The sequence below is a fragment of the Dunckerocampus dactyliophorus genome, chromosome 18 (genome assembly GCF_027744805.1).
Source record: "Dunckerocampus dactyliophorus isolate RoL2022-P2 chromosome 18, RoL_Ddac_1.1, whole genome shotgun sequence".
NCBI classification, from domain to species: Eukaryota; Metazoa; Chordata; class Actinopteri; order Syngnathiformes; family Syngnathidae; genus Dunckerocampus; species Dunckerocampus dactyliophorus.
In genome coordinates, this window is record NC_072836.1 from 5,936,833 (window position 1) to 5,959,303 (window position 22,471).

General features: G+C 42.9%; 1 protein-coding gene across 2 annotated transcripts in view; it reads left to right on the top strand.

The window, feature by feature from the left end:
- The window catches only part of stat5a (signal transducer and activator of transcription 5a), a 45,837-nt gene extending 24,248 nt beyond the window's left edge, over nucleotides 1-21,589 (top strand). For both annotated transcript variants that reach the window (XM_054758671.1, XM_054758672.1), the window contains exons 2-19: nucleotides 4,443-4,580; nucleotides 5,781-5,937; nucleotides 6,681-6,770; nucleotides 8,003-8,177; nucleotides 8,463-8,593; nucleotides 8,706-8,857; nucleotides 9,046-9,201; nucleotides 9,898-10,077; nucleotides 10,402-10,489; nucleotides 11,476-11,598; nucleotides 11,677-11,769; nucleotides 14,203-14,409; nucleotides 14,886-14,980; nucleotides 15,105-15,247; nucleotides 16,863-17,018; nucleotides 17,085-17,136; nucleotides 17,512-17,622; nucleotides 18,689-21,589. In XM_054758671.1, the coding sequence (XP_054614646.1) occupies nucleotides 4,453-4,580; nucleotides 5,781-5,937; nucleotides 6,681-6,770; nucleotides 8,003-8,177; nucleotides 8,463-8,593; nucleotides 8,706-8,857; nucleotides 9,046-9,201; nucleotides 9,898-10,077; nucleotides 10,402-10,489; nucleotides 11,476-11,598; nucleotides 11,677-11,769; nucleotides 14,203-14,409; nucleotides 14,886-14,980; nucleotides 15,105-15,247; nucleotides 16,863-17,018; nucleotides 17,085-17,136; nucleotides 17,512-17,622; nucleotides 18,689-18,812 (2,361 nt within the window). In that variant the 5' untranslated portion in view covers nucleotides 4,443-4,452 and the 3' untranslated portion in view covers nucleotides 18,813-21,589. The remainder of the gene's footprint in view (nucleotides 1-4,442; nucleotides 4,581-5,780; nucleotides 5,938-6,680; nucleotides 6,771-8,002; nucleotides 8,178-8,462; nucleotides 8,594-8,705; nucleotides 8,858-9,045; nucleotides 9,202-9,897; nucleotides 10,078-10,401; nucleotides 10,490-11,475; nucleotides 11,599-11,676; nucleotides 11,770-14,202; nucleotides 14,410-14,885; nucleotides 14,981-15,104; nucleotides 15,248-16,862; nucleotides 17,019-17,084; nucleotides 17,137-17,511; nucleotides 17,623-18,688) is intronic.
- The last annotated feature ends 882 nt before the right edge of the window (nucleotides 21,590-22,471 follow it).

The following is a 22,471-nucleotide window of genomic DNA, read 5'->3' on the forward strand; positions in this document are numbered from 1 at the left end:
GGTAGACAGTTCGATCCCAACCCTGGACATTTTTTTTTACATCTCTGCTTTATGTTATTGGTGACAGAGTATATTATTAATGTCAAATTTTTCTACTTTTTTTTTTAACCAAAATTTGTACGTTCTCCTTGTACACTTTTTCTTGTAATATTATGAATTTATTCTCATAATATTTGGACTTTATTATCATAATTTTACAACTTTTTTGCTTAACCTAATTTTCCAAAAATTGCAGCTTTATATTTTGTTTTGTTTGTTTCTCATATAACGACTTTTTTATGCAATTTTTTTCTACTAATGTGATGACTTTACTCTCTTAATGTTTCGTCTTTATTCTTGTAAATTAGTGTTGTAAAAACTGTTGTGTTTTTTTTTTTTCCTGTTTAATTGTATTTTTAGAATGTGTCGTAAATGGCCTCTGGCCTGCACTTTGGACACCCCCGGCCTTAAAGATTAAACGCAACTTATTTTATTATTGATGTCAAGGCTATTGTAGCTTCAGATACAGTATATTGTACTTAGCAGCCACTACCACTGTACCACTGTCCTCGATTCCCGGTTTGATGGTCGCCATCAGACTTTTCGTGAGAGTAGCATTAAAGGCTGTTACTGTTGCTCTTTACTGTATATTATGTCTTCCAACTTCCATTAGCAGCCTATAAGATTCTACTATTGTTGGCTTTTCCTGGGTTTTCTGCATTGATTCAGTCATTCATCACACTTCCCATTTATTGTGGCATAAGACGGAGCAAAAACATGTCCTTAAAAAAAATACAATGAAGATCAGTGCTTGTTGTTGCATGTCTGCTCAAAAGAAAGCGCTCGGAATGGTGGGTGGCACCTCAAGTTTCCTCACAGGAAGTGCTTACGTTAATGAATGGCAGTTTTCCCTGAGAGGAAGGAGTGGGTGCTCGAGTTCAGTTTTGTTTTTCTCACCCCCACCACACCACACCACACTACACCACACTACACCACGTTCACGTTGCCCGAGTCCTTCTGCGGAATTAAAACACCTCCTTGCTGGGCTTTAAACGCATCTGTGACATGCCGCTTCTGCGCTGCAAATGTCGCATGATAATGGGAGACGGCGAGGATTGAGGGCTCGTGCTGTAATGTCAAAAATACAATGCACTTTGTGCTTGTTTTAAAAGGATGTCCGCTGCTTTGACTGCTGTTTTTTTGCATTTACAAGAGTGCCTGCTGTGTAATTTGGATACTGTCAAAGTATTCATCTATTTGAGCTGATCTCTAGTGGGGTAAGGTTAATTTTCTCCCTTCGATGATGAACACTTTTCTGCTGCTTACTCGTGGATGTGCACCATGATCGGTTGGATCTTTTTGTGTTAATTTTTATGATTTTTTTTCATTATTTCATTCATAGTTTTTAATAGTCAAATAAAAAAAAAACAGCAAAAATGAAACAGCTGAGAATATAGGTGACTTAACAGAAAAAAGCCATATTCTAACAAGAAAAAAGGGTCATTTTATGAGGAAAAAATATGGTGAAAAATAATGTCGTCTTAGTAGCATGGAGTTGAAATATTAAAGAAAAAAATACATTTTTTGAAGTTGTAATATTATGAGAAACAATCAAAACAAAACAAAACAAAGTTGTGATTTATGATAAATTTGGCTGGGGAACAAGTTATAATATTATGGGAATAAAGTGATGATGTTATGAGAAGGAACTTTCCAAACATTATTGAAGAATAAAGCTGAAATATTTGAAAAATGTAAAAAAAAAAAAAAAAACAAAGATGGAGTTTTTTTTTTATCTACAGTACATGTGTTGGTTTACAGAATATCAAAGTAGCTCTTCATTTTTTTACTATGTGGCCCTTGGTGAAATACTTTGGACACCCCTGGTGTAAGTGGACAAGGCATTTAATTGTGTTTAAAGGAAATACCTGGCGAAAGCGTGAGTGGTGAGACATTGTCATCAGGCTACATGATAGTGCTCGCAAGCGAGAATAAAACAGCTCGTCCCTGCTGCAAGGTCTCCATTATTCCTGTACGTCGTAGGCTGGTCTTGAGTGGTCTTGAGGTAAAAAGGGGGTCTTAAGCGTGCTATTGTTCACAGGTCTCCAGATTATTTTCAGTTGCCACTTAAAGAGACGTACTCGGTTTTCACAAACTATGTAATTCGGCTGAAGTGATGCACAGTAGAAATTGCAGCGTTTTTCTCACATAATTTGCAGTACATTGTCTCGGCACACCCTCACATATTATTTGTATTCACTTTTTCTCAGGGCATCCAATCGATCGCAACTTTCACCGGACTGGACTGCATTCGCTTTTTGTGCATAGAACCTGTTTCTCTCAAAGGAAAAAACACTGTTTGCTTCCATCCGGGCGTAGTAGAATAGAGAAAGAAAGAAGAAATAACGAAAGAAAGAAAAGACCATCTCGGCTCTCTTTTTCAACCTCTTATAACGAATGTTTCATGATGTCACAAAGAAAAGCACTCAGGCTTGACTCACTGTACCCTCACCCTCTTAATCTACCCACCTGTTTGCCTGTCAGGCCAAGTCCATAAGGACCTCCTTCACAAACGTGAGTCAAAGATCCCCTATATGACACAAAGACTCTGCTGTTTTTAAAGTCAAAGATCCCCTACATGACACAAATATTTGCAGTTTTTAAAGACCTACTCCAAAAACGCTAGTCATAGAGCCTCTATATGAGTATTCTGCTGTCTTTAAACACCTACTGTCAAATCCCTAGTCTGTTTTATTTTGAAGGACCTACTGCAAAAGCTCGTTGATGATCCTATATACGACAGGAGCGCTGTGCTGTTGTTAGGGAACTACTGAAAAATCGCTGGTCAAAGATCCTCTCTGTGACAGGAGTGCTTTGCTTTTTTTGAGTCACTTACTGCGCAAACACTAGTTAAAGATCCTCTTTGACAGGACTGCTTTGCTGTTTTTGAGCACTTACTGCACAAAGGGTATTCAAAGATCCTTGATATGACAGGAGCACTCTGCTGTCTTTAAGCGCCAATTGCACAAACTCTGGTCACAAGACTGCTGTTTTAAGGACATATTGCAAAAATGCTAGTCAAAGATCCTCTATATGACAGGAGTGCTCTGCTGTTGTTAAAAACCTACTGCAAAAACGCTTGTCTCTGCTGTTTTGAAGAACGTACTGCTAAAATACGACATCCTTTATATGACTGGAGCGCTCTACTGTTTTTGAGCACCTACTGCACCAGCGAGAGTCAAAGATCCTCTATAAGACAGGAATGCTCTGCTGTTTTTAAGCACTTGCTGTAAACACACACGCACAGACACAGCCAAGATCCATTAAGTGGAAATATTTGCCCTGTTTGCTTTTCCTTGAATGAATTTATAATTATCACCGTGTCATCTGGCGAAGTCATGAGACGCTCTTGAAAGTCTTTATTTTCAGTCGAGGGTACATGTTTTTACTCCTGGGTGTTAACTGGACAAGAAGCTGATGGTTATGATGATGGTGTGTGTGTGCGTGCGTGCTTGCGTGTGTTTGTGTTTGTTAACCACGGACACCACAAACTACAAACCGCAAACATCCCCACTCGCTCATTTCTCACCTTCCACTGGTGACTGTGCCACTTTTTGAGAAGGGGGCGAGTGCTAACGGTAAAACTACTTTGCATTATTGACCTGACGCAAAGCTCCCTCATCCACTCCAGAGTGTGCACACCCACTTCAAAAAACTGCTGCGGTTTGGAGAGAAAGTGGACACATTTGCAGTTTTTTCCCCAATTGGTACCTTTTCAATTTAACTTTCAAAGCGCTTTTAAAGGGAACCTGCCAATAAATTATTTATACAAAATTATAAATAAATCAATATTATAATAAATACATAACATAAAACTAAGAAAATAGGAATACATTTGTTTTGATGTTTAAATAAATGTAAAATATATAATTGAATATAAAATAGAAGATGTGGGGACATTAAATAAGGATAAGTAAGGCAAGACGTTGAGAATAAATATATATATATACAGGAGTAAACATTTTTGCCTACACAATTGCACAGTTCATGAGTAATTTGTGGCTATAGATTAAGTAGTAACTTGTGGGTCGTGTTCAATGAATGAAATGTGTTGCATGAATGACCATTTATGAGTTGATGTACTCATACTATTAAGTATATCGCCATTTGTGTCAAACCAATGAAGTGAATGTCCTCCACCGTCGCGGCCTTTTAACTAATAAATTGTCCTTTCTCTTCCAAGGCTGCTGTGCGTATGAAACAGTCTGTGCGATGAAAACAAAGAGGGAATTCACCTCCTTAAAAGACTGTAACTTTGGAAAACATCCCGTTGATTCCATTATCTTCGGCTCCTGATGCCTCACATTAGTTTCACATTCTTGGAGTGTATTTTTTATTATTTTTTTACCAACACAACCACCCTCCAGGCTCTTCGACTGAGCCTCTCTGTTCTCTCTTGGCAGGCTGTTGAACATGGCAGTGTGGATCCAGGCCCAGCAGCTCCAGGGAGATGCTCTCCACCAGATGCAATCTCTGTACGGGCAGCATTTCCCCATCGAAGTGAGACATTATCTCTCTCAGTGGATCGAGGGCCAACTCTGGTAAGGCTCTCTGACCCTACTGCCATGAATGAATCCAGCGTACAAAGGAAATTGTGGGAATATTTGGCCCGTTTGGTTCATCTCCATGGTGTCTGATGGTTTTGAGGTCAGAACTCCAACCACCATCTTCCCTAACTGTTTCCACAAAGCTGGAGTCATGGAATAGTATAACATGTCTATGAAAAGTGTGAAATGTGAAAAGTCATATATATATACATACATACATACTCGTACATACAGTAACATGCACAGGTATACAAAGCGGCTGGATGATGACCACTCATGATACTCCAAATGCACCTACTGCCATTTTGTGGTGAAACCATCAGTAGGTTGCCTACAACCACAGTTGTTGATGCCAGTTTTTTTTAAATTAGAGACCCCGGTGGTTATTTGCTGTTATATCGGTGACTATAGGGGACTTGGCAATTAATTGATTAATATATTGTCTGTGTTTTTTTAGTCCTTCAACAAATCGATCAATTAATTATTAATCCCTCACTATTTCACGCTTTGAATCATGGTTTTTCAAAAAGATATTAATAAATCATGCTGTTTTGTGGTTGAATTATTAGTTATTAGTAAAGAAAATGTATGTTAAAGCAAATTTTACGCATTTTTTTGCCTTGATTAAGCATTTTCAAGCATAAAAATGCATCAAGGAACTAACATACAAAATATAAGGCATTTAGAAGATGCATTCTCAGATGTTGCGATCATATGTAGTATTCTACACTGGTCACTAGATGTCAGTAACACAGACTTGACTTCAGGCTACAGGCTTTTATTGCAGGTTTGAATTATCTCACAACAAGCACAATAATCCCTAACACGGGCTACTGTTGTGTCTGTAATCCAGGCTGAACGTCACTTCCTGTCTGCCCGCCACTCAGCTCCCCTATGGAACCCATTTATAGCACCACACACGAGCACAAGTCTTATTTATGTCTTAAATGGCTTATTTACTCTTATTATGTCTACCATATTGAGTAATACAAGTGTAAAGGTGACTATAGGGGTGTTATTTCATGTCTAGAAGGCTCTCATAATGTTAAAAAACATAGAAGGTCGTAAACAGGTTTTTCTATGCTCTAACTATGAAAATATTTGATTTATAAATAAGGAATCCTACTTCTGGAAAATTCACTTATCACGGCGATAAGTGAAGGATTACTGTATTTGAATGTCCATCTCCATCAGGGACAACATCGACTTGGAGAACCCACAGGAGGAGTTCAAGGCCAAACGCTTGCTAGACAGTCTGATCCAGGAGCTGCAGAACAAGGCAGAGCACCAGGTGGGAGAAGACGGCTTCCTGCTCAAAATCAAACTGGGACACTATGCCAGCCAGCTGAAGGTGAGTCCTGACAAGGTGCCTGGAGAAGAAGCGAGTGTTCTCTTTTGAATTATTATTGAAGAACGGCATCCATGAAATTCCATATCAAACAGACACATTTCATAGCACAAAACGTAACATGTGCCGTTTCCACTCCTGAATGCGCTGCTCGTCCCTTTCGTCACCTCCCTTGCTTGTTGAGGTTCTTAGAAATAGCACACAGGAGCACCAAATGTTTCAGAACAGTTTGTATCCACCGCAAGGAAAAACAAGAGGACAGTCCAAGTGAGGGCCTTGGTCGCTGGCCAGTCCAGCGCTGCTATTTATGATCCCTGCACTCAAAGCCATTCTTCTGTTTGTCTTCTCCTCTCCTCCTGGAAACCAGGCAGCAAAACTGGGCAAAGGGGGATTGGCTGTGCTTTAGCTGCATTCCCAAAACGCTCTTCTTTTGCTTTTGGAGCAGTATGCCAGTATGCAATGTGTTCTCACTCACTCTTGTCCAGCTATACTCGTCACTATTAAAGGAAATCAAAGCAAAGTAAAAGCAGCTTATCCGTGGAATTGTGTATGCTAATGACCCTGCAAATGAAGTGCCTCGCTCTTCACATTAGGCCCCTTCTAATGGACTTTAGTGTGTCCGCAGCATCAGACTCAGTAAGCGCCTTGATTGAGCGGCTAAATTGGCGAGTCCGGGGCACGGCGGGCGCTCGCCTCTTCAGGGGCTAACAGGCCTTAACACGGCACATGTGCTCCTTGTCTTTCAGAGCACGTATGACCGGTGTCCTCTGGAGCTGGTGCGCTGCATCAAACACATCCTCTACACGGAGCAGCGGCTCGTCAGGGAGGCCACCAATGTGAGGATGTGTCAGTGTGTCCTGTCAAAACGGCACGCACACCTTTTCAGCACGACTACAACACACTTATGTATAAACAGTATCTCACATTTTCAGCAAGCATTTTATTATATCTTGTCAAGGGACTTGGATAAACTTTAGAGTAGTTAATGTACAGCTTGTATAGCAGTTTTGATTCACTGTCCACAGAAAATGAGTCAACACACAGTCGTTATTGTGTAAATAAATATCTAACAACACACATCTAACAACACTATCACTATCTAACAACACTCACAGTGCGCATGTCCAGATTGTGTCCTTGGTGTGGATAATTAATGTGAGCACCATTGTTATCTAGCACTGCTTTAATCTTCTTGGGCATGGAATTCACTAGAGCTGCACAGGTTGTTACTGGAATCCTCTTCCACTCCTCCATGATGACATCACAGGTGGAGCTGGTGGATGTTAGACGCCTTGCTCTCATCCTGCCGCTTGAGGATCAAGGATTAGGTCTGGAGGTGACTCCATCCCCAGTTTCAGCTTCACCATGTCACAGTAGATGTTGGAATTCATCTTTCCCCTCAGTGAACCGCAGCTCACCCAGTGCCGGCAGCACTCATGCAGCCCCGGACCATGACGCTACCACCACCATGCTTGATTGTAGACACAAGTGTCTTGCTACTCACTTGTGTTTGCCAGCTATCCAGACAATAAAGGCTGTGTGTTCAGTGGATAGTAAATCAGTACTGTTATACAAGCTGTACACTGAATACTTTAAAGTGAATCCAAGTTTACTTTCTATAGAGTTGTCCCCTTTGTCATAAAAATGGTTACTTATGTGTATGATTCATGTTAAAACCTGCAACGGAAGCAGCAGATAAAGGTAAACTGTTATTTCATAGTAAGTATTCTGTAATTACCCAGCTGTAAGGACGGAAATCAGATACTGAATAATGAACTGCATGTCGTGAGTTGTAAAACTGAGGAGCCAGCAGTGCATGAAACATCTAAATCTCAGTAACTCCTGCAGTGAATTGATTTCCAGTCACAATACGGCTCTTTTATTAGCAGACTACATACTGCTTGAGTTCTACCTTTTGGCCTTTATCTGTCTCACCACACAAGTGTGCTAAGCAGCAGATTCAGTGCATGACATCGAGCTTGCTTTCTTCACCAGCTCAGCTTGCCACCTTCCCAAAACACTGTGCTGCTCCTAATAAACCTCCTTTTCCCCTCCTGGGTGTTTGCAGTCGAACTCCCCGGTGGGCGGCCTGATGGACAGCATGTCTCAGAAATACCAGCAGATCAACCAAGCCTTCGAGGAACTCCGCCTGCTAACCCAGGACACGGAGAACGACCTGCGCAAGCTCCAGCACAACCAGGAGTACTTCATTATCCAGTACCAGGAGAGCCTCCGCATCCAGGGTGAGACAACAGTCTAATGATGACCGCGGTTAAGTCACTGGAATGAGTGTCAGAGAGTTCAAAGTTGTCTGAAACTGACACAGTGAAGCCTCAAAGTTCAACCAGAACTTTACAGAAAAATCTTCAAATGTCAAAGGCTAAACTCCACACACCTTTTGCTTTTGCTGTGGCTTTTTTGTGTTTTTTTGTGATGCAAAAAAGCAAACAACCTCTGAAGAGCTTCTTAAACCACGAGTTCACCTTCTTATCCTGCTCTCATCTGTTTCTCTGCCACCATACACTCAGCCCAGCTGTCCAGCCTGGCCACACTGCCCCCTGCTGACCGACAGTTACGAGAGCCCACCCTCCTGAACAAGAGAGCCACAGTGGAAGCATGGCTGACCAGGGAAGCCAACACACTACAGAAGTACAGACTGGTACTGGCTTCTTCTTCTTTGTCGATTTTATCTCAGCATGATTTGGGTGTGCATGAGCAGACTCTCAAATGGAGAACAATAGCATTGTTTTTGTTGTTCTTTTGTTGTCCAGGACTTGGCAGAGAAGCACCAGAAAACACTGCAGCTGCTGAGGAAGCAGCAGACCATCATCCTGGACGACGAGCTGATCCAGTGGAAGAGGCGGCAACAGCTGGCGGGCAACGGGGGTCCGCCGGAGGGAGGCCTGGACATCCTGCAGTCCTGGTGAGTCCCTGCCGAGATCGGTGCCTATCAGGATCGCCGAGGTCAGCGCTTTACAAGCTCCTAATGGACTGCCGCTGAGTTTATGCCCAAACTTTATAGGCTCCTAACGAGACAAGGAGCGAGGTATGTCTCGCTCGGGCTCACCAGGCAGTAAAAGCACATTTGCCCCCTTCCTTTCTGGGTTTTAGGTGCGAGAAGCTGGCGGAAACGATCTGGCAGAACAGGCAGCAGATTCGGAGGGCGGAGCATCTACGACAACAGCTGCCCATCCCCGGCCCCATTGAAGAGCTACTCAATGAACTCAACAGCACCATTACAGATATCATCTCAGCCTTGGTCACCAGGTACATCATTGTGTGATGATAATAATTCTAATAATAATGAAGCTTGAGGTCCAACATGTACTGTATGGTTGTGTGCATGTTGCATACTGTTGGCTTTGATGCCAGCATGGCGACTCAAATGGCGTACAAATTTATTGCAACACACAAGAGCATGAGTGTTATTGAAGTGGTAAATGGTTTATGTTATTTCATGTCTAGAGGGCTCTAATAATGTTTAAAAACATATTTATGAGGTCGTAAACAGGTTTTCTATGGTCTAACTATGAACATATTTGATTTATAAATAAGGAATCCTACTTCAGGGAAATTTCCTTATCACGGTCGGGTCTGGAACCAATTAACCGCAATAATATAGAGATATAATACAGAGATATAATTAGATATAATAAAGCAAATACTGTTTACAAGGGGTGTCTAAACTTTTTCCCACTGAGGGCTGCATACAGAAAAATCAAAGGATGCAGGGGGCCACTTTGATATTTTTATATGTATGTTTTTAACTTTATAAAAAGGCTAAAATATACTTTGTGCTATTAACTATTAATGTCACCATGACAGCTTTTGTTTTACGTTGTGCCTTTTTGCTGTAGTTTTACAATTTTTACTGGCCGCAGGCCCCCGGTCTCCACTTTGGACATCCCCGCTGTGAACAATTAACTTCTTCCTGGTGATCGACATGTATTCTTCCCCCCACAGCACGTTCATCATTGAGAAGCAGCCTCCACAGGTGCTAAAAACCCAGACCAAGTTCGCCGCAACCGTGCGCCTCCTCGTGGGCGGCAAGCTGAACGTGCACATGAACCCGCCGCAGGTGAAGGCCACCATCATCAGCGAGCAGCAGGCCAAGGCGCTGCTGAAGAACGAGAACACCAGGAAGTAAGTGTGGATTTGGTTACTGTTGGTCTTACTGCTTGATGACGTGACGTTGAGTGCGTTCTCACCTCACCGCAGAGACATGGCAGGAACTCCAGCAACGCCTCGGAAGAATCCACTTTTAGCCTTCCGTTGCCTTGTTCCACATTCCAAAATCAGTCCGCAGCGTCAGCTGTTAAATACACGGCATTATCAGCTGTTTATATCTTTTAACCAAGCAGCCCAGAGGCAAATGGCAAATGTCGTGCAGCCTAAACAATTGCGTGTGAAATGGGTGTGAACATGGTGTTGTTGGCATCTGAGACGTCTTTGTTTTACCTCCCTCAGTGACAGCAGCGGAGAAATCCTCAACAACAACTGTGTGATGGAGTACCACCAGACGACGGGCACACTGAGCGCTCACTTCAGGAACATGGTGAGTGGCGCCCTTTGGTTCACGCTATTGTGGAAGCACAGTACGTGATGACGTTGGCTGAAGAGGCTATTTCTACCAACAGGGAACCAAAAACCTTTTTTGAATCAAATAATATTGTGTTAAAAGTGAATAAGTTGCTAATTTCTATGCTTTGAAGTATACAGTATACAGTATACTGTATAGACAGCACTAGTTTGGAGACAACTTGTCAGGCTATTCAGTAAGAAAGTGTATCCAATCTTTTGACTGATGCTGTATGGGTTTTTTAATAGCCTTAAAATGTGAATGTCCAATCCCCCCACTTGACACAACATTAAGTAGACTTGTACAATCTAAAACAGTGGGTTTCAAATGGGGGTATTAGTACGCCTGGAGGTGCTTAAGATTAAAAAAACAACAACAGTACAGTCGAAATTTGATCCCCTGTTGATTTTGTACTGATGGAAAAAAAATGATAATCCTGATAACCCAGAAAAAAACAATATTACATCAAATTAATTTGCTTTTGCATGTAAGAATACATCTTTGTTATAATCCCATTGTTTATAATTCAAGTTATTATATATGTAATTTTATTTCCAAATGTTTCACTCAAGACATTTTTTGGACATTAATAAATCAGTTTAAATCTATTTTTCAAACCAAAATAATATTCCCTGCTGATGATGCGCTGTTTTAATTTACTTATTTACTACTAAATCAGCGTATTTATGTAATATTTTAATACATTTTATTTTCAAAGAAATGAAATATACATTAGAATGTTTTGTATTATTTTTTACGTAGTCCGTACCATTCATTTAAATGTGAGCATGAGTGTCTTTGTAAAGGCAGCCATTGTATTGAGCAGCGAGTGCATATGCAGCTTATCTCTATTGAGCATTCATGGGTACATATTTTTACATGGAGAGCGCTGTATGCCACGCCAGCCTTCACGTTGCATACACACGATCTTCCTTTTTGTCACATGTCGTTCCCTCACATAGTCCTTGAAGAGGATCAAACGGTCAGACAGGAGAGGGGCGGAATCCGTCACCGAGGAGAAGTTCACCATTCTCTTTGAGTCACAGTTCAGTGTCGGAGGCAATGAGCTTGTCTTCCAAGTGAAGGTACACAGGCGGACAAGAAACATAACGGTGACAAATAACGGTGATTAATAACATTTTTCCTTATCTTGGTCTGAACAGACATTGTCACTGCCGGTAGTGGTGATCGTCCACGGTAGCCAAGACAATAATGCCACGGCCACCGTGCTGTGGGACAACGCTTTCGCCGAGCCAGTAAGTAGACCATTGTCTCCACACACGTCACATCACACACACGCGCACACACACACACATCACTAAGCCACACTTTGCTCTTCCATTAAAACCATCTGAAAGTGGTGTGACCTCTCAAATAGGGAATCTTTGACTAGTGCTTTTGCAATAGGTCCTTAAAAACAGGAGCTCCTGTCATGTAGAGGATCTTTGACAAACATTGTTGCAGTACGTTCTAAAAAAACAACAGAACATTCCTGTCATACAGTACAAAGGATCTTTGACTTGTGTTTTTGCAGTACATTCTTAAAAACAGCAATGTTCCTGTTGTGTAGATGATCTTTGACTAGCGTTTTTGTAGAAATTTTTTTAAAACCAGAAATGTTCCTGACATATAATGATCGTTGACTAGTGTTTTTGCTGTAGGTTCTCAAAAAACAACAGAACATTCCTGCCATACATTATACTGTAGATGATCTTTGACTAGCGTTTTTGTAGTAGGTCCTTAAAACCAGCAATGTTCCTGACCTATAATGATCTTTGACTAGCATTTTTGCGGTAGGTTCTCAAAAAAACAACAGAACATTCCTGCCATACACTATAGATGATCTTTGACTAGCGTTTTTGCAGTAGGTTCTCAAAAACAACAGAGCATTCCTGTCATACCATATAGAGGATCTTTGACTCGTATTTTTGCAGTAGGTCCTTAAAAACAGCAATGTTCCTGTCATATAGATGATCTTTGACTAGCGTTTTTGCAGTAGGTTATCAAAAACAACAGAGCATTCCTGTCATACAGTGTAGATGATCTTTGACTAGTGTTTTTGCAGGGCTTCAAAAACTACAGAGCATTCCTGTCATACTGTATACAGTAGTTGATCTTTGACTGGCATTTTTGCAATAGGTCCTCAAAAACAGCAGAACATTCCTGTCAGCGTAGAGGATCTTTGACTACTGCTTTTGCAGTAAGTCCTCAAAAACAGCAATGTTCATGTCCTATCTTTGACCAGCGCTATCCATCCACTTGCATGGTAGCTTATGACCTGAGCAGCCCTCACACTCAGCAGGAGGTGAGCAATAACCAGAAGCGCTGCTGACATGCCCTGAAAGACACGTATGTCTGCCTGACTTACCACAGCACGGCGGCAACATTTCATACACGCGTTCGATAAATGCAGCCTCCTGCACGCTATAGGGTCTCACGCAGTGGCTCATTCTTCTTCTCCTTCTTTTTATTTGATCTTTTATTAGTTCGAGACGCTGTCCGTTTCTTCTGTAGCTTTAATACTAATGAGCTGTTTGTCTCCAAGAGGCGCTACTTGTACTTTATCCACTTTTTACATATACAGGAATGGGACACAAATGTTAGCAGCACTACCACAGCTATGTGAGCTACATTGCTAATGTTACACTATGCCAGGTATGGCAGGTTAGCGTATTTGCTGACGAAAAACACAGTGATCAAATGTACAGCTTCCAGGTATGAAGCTGACGGATTGGGAGATATTTTAAGGCGTGTAGCAAAGTATGCTTGACATCGTTTGTTTGCCCATCCATCCATTCTTTTTCTATGCCGCTTATCCTCGTGGGGGTATGCTGGAGCCTATCCCAGCTGACTTTGGACGAGAGGCAGGGTACACCCTGGACTGGTCGCCAGCCAATCACAGGGCACATATAGACAAACAATCGTTCAACCTCCCATTCATATCTATGGGCAATTGAGAGTCGCCAATTAACCTAACATGCATGTTTTTTGGAATGTGGGAAGAAACTGGAGTACCCGGAGAAAACCCACACACAGGGAGAACATGCAAACTCCACACAGAGATGCCCAACGGAGATTCGAACCCAGATCTCCCCGATCTCCTGACGGTGCGGCCAACATGCTCACCACTCAGCCAACATGCTAACCACTCCGCCACCGCGCGGCTCGTTTGTTTGCATGATTGTTAAATACGCATCTAAAGTCCAAAGTGCAAAATGTCAGTGTTCAAACAGGCACGGTACGAGCTTATAAGATCCGAAATGTTGCTTACATGCGGAGCTCTTACAATTGGGAAAGAAGCCGTACAGTAACATTTTTCGGAAATGTACGCTTCTAAACACTTTATTTTAAGATGTGTAGCGAAGCCTGCTTTGTTTAGGGTTTTTATTTTTTACGCAGCGTTAGGCGTGTACAGGGGCGTGGGCCCATCTAGCTAGAAGCAGGTCAGAGGTGGTATCATAGGCATGACTGACGAAGGAGTCATGAAAAGCCGAGCGTTTGAGCACCTCTTCTCTCAAAAGCGGAGCAAACAAGTGAGCGAGATGATAGATTTTTCTCACGTTTGGTGCTCATAAACTGGCTCTAGGGACGCATGTTACTGCTAGAACCTCATTAAAAAGTCACTTATGCGCAATCTGGGAGCTTTTAATGCTGTGTTGCTTAGTCGTCTGGCCTCTTTCACCCTGCAGGGCCGCGTTCCATTCCTGGTGCCGGACAAGGTGCTCTGGCCTCAACTGTGCGAGGCCATCAACATGAAGTACAAGGCAGAGGTGCAGAGCAACCGCGGCCTCTCCGAGGAGAACCTGGTCTTCCTCGCTCAGAAGGCCTTCGGCAGCTCCAGCACCAGCGTGGAGGAAGACCGCAACATGACGATGACGTGGTCGCAGTTTAACAGAGTCAGTTCCCTTGTGATCCTGCACAAATACGCCTAGGACAGCTGGAATCAGTGCTCCTTCAGGATCCTTTCTGCTTTTCTGAGGGAAGAAAGAACCTACCGGAAGGCGTAAATTATCGCACTCTCCTGTTCTCCATTGAGCAAATGGACGAATGGCTTGTACATGCGGACAGCATTGAAGTATTTGTTGTTTGCATCATCCCCCGCGGCGCTATTCTGTCGCCTACGACGGCGAGATAAGCTCATCGGTCGGACCGGTGCTCATCTTAATGGCTCTGTTTGTCCACAGCAGCAAAAGATAGAGCCTCATTTTCTCGCCGGGTGGCAGAAATGGCACCCGCGTTCGCCGCACAGCAATTACGCTGTGGATGGATTACGACAACAGCAGCTTTTCAGACTTGTGTTTAAATAACGCGCACACACACACACACACACACACAAATGTATTTTTTTAAATCCACGCTGTTCATGTTGCAGGAAAGCTTGCCCGGCAGGAACTTCACATTTTGGCAGTGGTTTGACGGCGTGATGGAACTGACAAAGAAGCACCTCAAGCTACACTGGAACGACGGGTGAGCTTTATAAACAATAACCGTAATAGTTTGCCTCCATGGCAACCAGATAATCATCTCTAAGGGGAACGATGCATGGTGCGGCTAAAGACGTGTCTATATTTATCATCCCCTCTACTTCCAGAGCCATACTGGGCTTTGTGAACAAGCAGCAGGCTCAGGATATGCTGATGTCCAAGCCCAACGGCACCTTTCTCCTGCGCTTCAGCGACTCGGAGATTGGAGGCGTCACCATCGCATGGGTGGCCGAAAATCCCAACAAAGCAGGTATGAGTGCAAAAACACCAAAGTGTCTTCTTCTTCCAAAGGCCACATCCTGAATGGATGACTTCTCTACAGAATTAAAAGTTAAATTTGGTTTTATTTTCAATCAATTTCGGTTGTAATTTACTTTTTCATTTGAGGGATGAGGCACAGCGGGCTTTACCACTGCTGCGAGGCCAACACGATAACCACTAGGCCACCGTGCAGCCTTAGACCAATACATTTTTCATCTAAAATTGTAATTAATTAATACATTTCTTGATTGCTCAGTCAGTACTTCACCGTATAAAAATACAGGTGCATCTCCATAAATGAGAATGTCATTGAAAAGTTCATGAAATAGAAGTCTTTTATTCTATACTGCACATTTACTACGCACATATTTCAAGAATGTACTCCTTAATATCTTCTAACTTTGATGAAAAAAAAATGTCAAAAAGTTGTAAACTACTGCTTTACACTCTCAAAAAATGAACTGCAAAAGCTTCCTGAGCCTTTAATTGGTCTTAGTCTGAATTAAAGGCATGGAATTAAATGCATTTTGCACCATATTCTAATTTATTGAGCTGCACCTTTATTTTATAGGCCAACATCTTTTCAGTGTTTTTTTGGGGACGAGGGGGGTCTCAAAGAGGGGTACACGTATTCCAAGGGGTACACAAATTGTCATAGGGGTTACCTCAATGAAAATGAAAAACAATTAGCCGTGTTAGCACGTATGGCTAAAAGGAAATGTTGGTTCGGGTGCGCCTACAGAGGCCAGCATCAGGCAGAAGTGGTTGGAGTTGCCGATTCCCTGTCAACGGCATTTCACACGGGACTGTTTTGTGAGCATCGGCCAATACGAAGCCGGACTGTCCGCCAAACTGTTGCTGTCCGACGCCTTTCCAACATTACTTGGTCGTGTTGAAGAGTCAGGAGAGCAAGCTGTACGTGACAATTCATCAGTGTCCTAGCTGTGTTTATTTTGTGTACGTAATCGGACAAAAGGGGTTCGGCAGCTGTCCGGAAGTCCTTGGGAGTGTGACCAATCACAAGGGAGTGGGCTCGGCGGGAGGCGTACCTGGAGGAGGGCCGAGGGTGGAGTAAATTACACGTACGGTTTGGGCGGGAGGCAGGAAACACTGCAAGAAGAGGTGCAGAGTCTGGAAGATCTAGAAAGCTTTCTGTGCGGCTTATCGTGCGTAGCTGCTCTATAGGAGTCCAGAACTCAATACAAAGGCCCGAAAATTTGTATAATAGGTCCCCTTTAACAAAAAATACATTTTATAGAAAATAATTGTAGTTTTTCAGAAAACAATGCGAACTCATTAGAAATGACGAATGGATGCAACTTGTTCCCGCGGACTTCCCATACATCCGAGATGGAATTCAGTCGTGTTTCTCACCTTCTTTATCAAATTGCTGGCACTTGCAACTTTCCTTGGACCCCATGGCGGGTTATTTACTTGTATAAGGTGCCTTGTTTGGCCCCTCGATTTTGGGGAAGGATTCAGTACAGGGCAAAAGGACTAGTTTGTTATGTGCAATAGAACCAAATCATAGTAAAACGTGGGGCTACGAAAACCCACCTCAAATGTTTGCTTTGAGTATGAATGACGCCTTGTTCTTCCTGAAGGTGAGAGGATGGTGTGGAACCTCATGCCCTACACAACCAAAGACTTCACAATCCGCTCTCTGGCCGACCGCATCAGCGACCTCAACCACCTGCTGTTCCTCTACCCCGATCGGCCCAAGGACGACGTCTTCTCCAAATATTACACCCCTCCGCTCTGTACGTGAAAGCGGCGCCACCTCAACCGCTTCTGTTGGCGTAGCTGATTCTGTCTTCTCTTTGCAGCCAAGGCGGTGGATGGCTACGTGAAGCCGCAAATCAAACAAGTGGTGCCTGAGTAAGTGTCCAGCGTCCCTCCTCTTCCTCCGCACAGTCCTCGCCTTCTACAGTTAATCGTTATCACATATTGGACCCTGCATTACAGATCAGTAATTAGCTAGCCGTTAGCCGTTGGAGGAGGCCAATTAAGCACGCTGAGGGCTCCTGAGCGAGCGTGTCCTCCGCTCATCATCGGAGTTAGCCTCGTTAGTCAGCCGGGCGCCCGTCTGCGCTCGCCTGGGCATAATGATGCAGCAAGATGAGGAAATCACGCTGTGAAGTGTTGCTTAGGCCACCGCTTGCTTAGACTCATGGGCTTTTATTCGTGTGTGTGTGTGTGTGTGTGTGTGTGTGTGTGTGTGTGTGTGTGTGTGTGGCCGCTGGCTCTTCACAGGTTTACAACATCCAATCCAGATCCAACAAGTGGAAATCCAACCTACATGGACCACGGCGCCTCCCCCGCTGCTGTCAGCCACCCTCACACCTACGGCATATACCCACCAATGTGAGTCACCACGCTTCAGCGGTTCTAGAAGGACCTCAATCCTGCCGTCTTTTCATCAGTCTCACATTTTTATTTGCGAAGCTTGTATTGCAGAATTTGATTTCGACCAGTCTAACACCTAAATGGGCTGCCTGTGAGATCGGAAAAATGGCAGCAACCTGGCCTAACTAGTTCACCGCCTTAACGAGCTGCAAAGAACTCAAAATTCGGGGGTGGCAATTCATTTTGGCCCAATTTGTTTGCTGCTTAAACAGGCTGCAATAACAAGTTTGGCGGCAACTGCCTAAAAGGGCTGCTGTCAAAATTGAGGGTACTGTAGCAGCATTGGGCAGAATTAATTTTGCCCTTACAACCACTTTGCTGCCTAGAAGGGCTGCTGTCAGAATTGACAGAGGCAACTCGGGTGCTTCATTTTGGTTTAACTGGTTAGTTGCCTTAACAGGTCGCCGTTGACACAAATTAGCAACCAGTCCTTTTGCTCCAATTATTTATCTGCCTAGAAATGACAACCCGTCAGGTGTCTTTCATTTTGGTGTCGCTATTTTGCTGCCGAGACAAGCGGCCACAGAAATCGAAGGGCACAAAAAACGAGCCGGGTGTGTAATTGATTTGGTTCAACTAGTTTGGTGCCTAAATGGGCTGCCGGCAACAACCGGTCGTGGGCACGAGTTGCAATACATTTCAGTCCTAACCAGTTTACTTCCTGAAAGAGCTGCAGTAAAAGTGATAGCAGCTAGCAACTAGCGTGCAATACATTTTGGTCCTAACTGGATGGATGGATAGTTTACTCCCTTACCGGGTTGTGGTACAAATTGATAGCGGCTAGCTAGCAACTAGCTCAAAGTGCATTACATTTTGGTCCTAACTGCCTTTACTGCCTTAACGGGCTGTGGTAGAAATTGATCGCGGCTAGCTAAAAGCTGCAACACACTTCGGTCGTAGCAAATTAACGAGCAGCGGCAGAAAATGATAGCGGCTAACAGCGCAATACATTTCGATCCTAGCTAGTTTGCTGCCTTAACGGGCTGCGGTAGAAATGCCACTTGAGCGCGTGTCCTGTGTGCAGGAGCGACTCCATGCTGGATGCTGACGGCGACTTCGACCTGGACGACACCATGGATGTGGCGCGGCACGTGGAGGAGCTCCTGCGGCGGCCCGTGGAGAGCCACTGGGGGGGCCAGCAGTCTTGACCCACCCCCCTCCCTCACCACCGCAGCCACCAAATGAACCCTCTCATGCTTTTAATACCCATCATCATTTTTTCTCTTAGCTGAAATGTGAAATGTTAATAATAACGGTTTTGTTGTTTTCCGCGTGAGAGCATGCGTGACAATTCCTCTTTCTTTGGTTTTATGTGTGCGTGTCCATAAGTATTTGTACAATGCAAAAACCCACACAGTGTTACAGTATTGTTTTTAGAAAAAGAAAAATGGTGTTTTTCAATGTTCATGCATCGACTTCTCGGACAAAGGACTGGAAGCGTGTTGACACAAAGTAGCCGTTACTCGCTGGCTGGGACGTTCTCCTGGAACCGATGCTAGAAGCTTCTACACGACGCTGCCTGCTCATCCTCTCAGGTCCTCCTCTCCCGCTCCCTTTACCTCTGCCTTATTACACTTCTTACTACTGCACTTGCGCCACTCGGTACGGCCACTTTATTATTCTTTTTTTTCAGCAGCCTGCTTTTGCGTGATGTTCAAGGCCTGTCATTTTTGTGTGTGCGTCTGTGGGAAGTACAGATAGTCCGGGATATGGGAATATCCACCGCCATGACACATTTAGACCTCATTTAGACGCCATTTGTATGCATGAACAGTAAGCGTCTTTCTCTCGTACGCACCTCAGGAAATAAAACCTCAGATATTTAGGATGTATGCCGAACATATGAATTGATTTCCTCCAATGTGATTCCTGTTGAATGTAAACACCTTTTGAAGACTGTCATGACCTCCCCTTCCCCTTACTGCAAGACTGAACCAGTCGAGTGTGATTCATTCCCAAACAGGCAATTGAATGTGTCACCCGTGGGCGGAGTTTGTTCTTGTCTGACTATTTGGGTGCCTAAACGGGCTGCCATACAAATCCGCAGGCCTGTAATTTTGACCTAACTAGCTTTCTGACAGAACAGGCTGTCAAAGAGTCAATCAAAAATGTCAGCAGCCGACCGTTTGCACAGATCATTCTGACCCACTCAGTTTACTGCCTAAACGGGCTGGCGTGGAACTCAAAAGCGGCAGCAGCACGCAGTCCCGACTTGATTTATTGCTGCCTAGACGGGCTGCAGCATTTAGTTAGCATAGGGCGTGCTTGCTGCACGTCAAATAAGCATGAAAAAACCCCAAACAGTCGGCTGTAGAAATCCAAATTCGGGAACACAAAGTTGTAGGCACCATTCATTTTGATCCAGCTAGTTTGCTGCCTAAACGGGCTGCTGTCCAAATCAAAAGCGTTATCAGCCAGCTGGGGACAGTTGGTGTTCTGCAACTCCTAAACGCAGTGCTGTAGAAATTAGCCAGAGGTGCAATTCATTTTGACCAAATGACTTTTCCGCCTAAACGGCCTGCGACTGGTTCTCATTTCTTGGAGGCAGGCCATTTATGTGGAAAAGTCATTTGTTTTTAACTCAAGCTGTTTACTGCCCCAGTGGGCGGGCATAAAAATGTATGGAATTTGCAGCTGGCACAGTTCAGTGTGCCTTAACTTCATTGTGGCGCTTAAACGGGTTGCCATCGAAATTGGCTGCTGCCCACATCGAAAGTGTTCACAGCTGGCCGTGATCTTTTGAAAGTGGCAGCGCCCAGCCTGAGGTGCAATACATTTCGGGTAAACGACTTTTCTGCCTAAATGGGCTGCCTCTAGAAATCAAAAGTGGGGGACAGTTTATGTTTAACCCAAGCAGCTTCCAGCCTAAATGGGCTGCCATGAAAAAATAGGAATTTGCAGCAAACAGCTGTTACTGTTGATTGTTATACATTGTGTTGATACATTTTTGCCCAACTGCTACTACTACTGTGCTGCCTAAATGGGATGTGGTAAAAAGCTGGATTATTGGGGTTGGGTGTCTTTTTCCATTTGCACACTCGACGGCGCTCTTATTGCCGGGTCCTTTCAACACAACCACACTTGCTTACCAACAAAATGACTCTATTCTATTCTGTTCTGTTCCATTAAAAAAAAAAAAAGGATTCCAATGACACCCTTTATGGCTTTTTCCCCAACCTTCAGTCTGAGTTTTGTCGTCGTTGTTGTTTTTTTGTGCGTTGTTCCATGTCTGTTTGTGCTTCTGGCAGGCAAGAAGAAGACTGGCGTTGAAATGAAGAAAAATAAAAGTTTTATAAATAGTCAACTGGAGCCTCCGTGAAGAGGACACATTGCAGCGTTGTACTTTGTAATGCCATTCATGGACATTTTGACCGGACGCTTGAAAGGCTCTTGTGCAACCTTGCAATGACACACTGAGCTTATTAAACCTTTTATTTTGTTTCAACGCACTGTATTGTTATTATTAACCAGCATTCTCCCCCAAAGACACAACATGGCTTTGATGCAAACTCAGAACATTGTATTTGATGTTTTTTGAAAGGATAAGCACTTGAATAGAGTGTAAAAATAATAATTTAAACAATGCACATTGTATGCATGAATGGTGATTTTGATTGAGCTGATCTGCACCGTCAGTGGTAAGGAACTGACTCTCTGCCGCCCTCCGGTGGACATAAGACGAAACAGCCGAGCCTGGGAGAACAATAGAGGGAGAAAAAAAACGGCTTCAAATGTTTTTTTTAACTAAAGAATGTTGAGGAATTACTTATCTTAACAGTTTGCTGCCTTGAATATTTTTTTATTGTTACTATTGAGTTCAATGTTTAATTATTTAGACAATACCGATCGGAGACCAGCTCTGATTAAAATGCTAATAAACTGCTCAACTGCATTTTTATTTATTTTTATTAAATAATTAATTTTTCTGTGTTTTTTTATTATTACATTTTTTACTGTCGTATATATTTCATCACCATCATTATTATTAAATGTTATAGGTTGCTTTTAAATCACAGCATTACCAGAATATTCCAGCGCTGGTTTAGGTGCTAGACTGCCCATAGCCACTAGGGGGCATAATTGCATGGTGTCATGCTCTGCTACAGTCATCGTTTTATATCTTGTCAACAATCTTGCGACAGCGTTTCAGCATTCTGATGGGGTCAGCATAAAAAAAACCTGCTGGAGTCATTCCAGAAATTTCCAAACAAATGTTTCCTTTTTACTACCATTTAAATGTTTTTAAAGCTAAATCTAAATTATTTTTAGTTCATTCGTCTTTGTTTATTATGTTATTGGATTGAATTTATCATTTTATACTTTAGCTCTTAGTAGTTTTAATTTAATTACAAAAAAATCAATTCCTTCAACATGTTGACAGCTTATGATTAGTACTTTAACTATTCATTAAGCAGGCCTTTGCCAAAATGAAGTACATTAAAATCTCATGAAATAAATACATAAATGAATTAATTATTTCTGGTTATATTTTACCATTTATTTACTTAGTACAAAATTTAATAAATTACATCACATTGTATTTAATTGATTCCTATTTTATTTATTTATTTCATTTTGCCATAAATAAAAGTCAATGAGGATTGTGGCATTTGGCCCTATTTACGCATGCGTGCGTTACCGTTGTTCACCGCTTGGTGTCAGTAATACACAACAAATGGTTGAAGTGTTTCTTGCTGTGTATTTTGGGGTTGAAACTCAAGAAGTGGCTTCACGTTTATTCAGAGCAGCAAACTAACATTAACATTAATTTGTCAACATTTTGCTTTTTCTACATTTAAGCAATGTT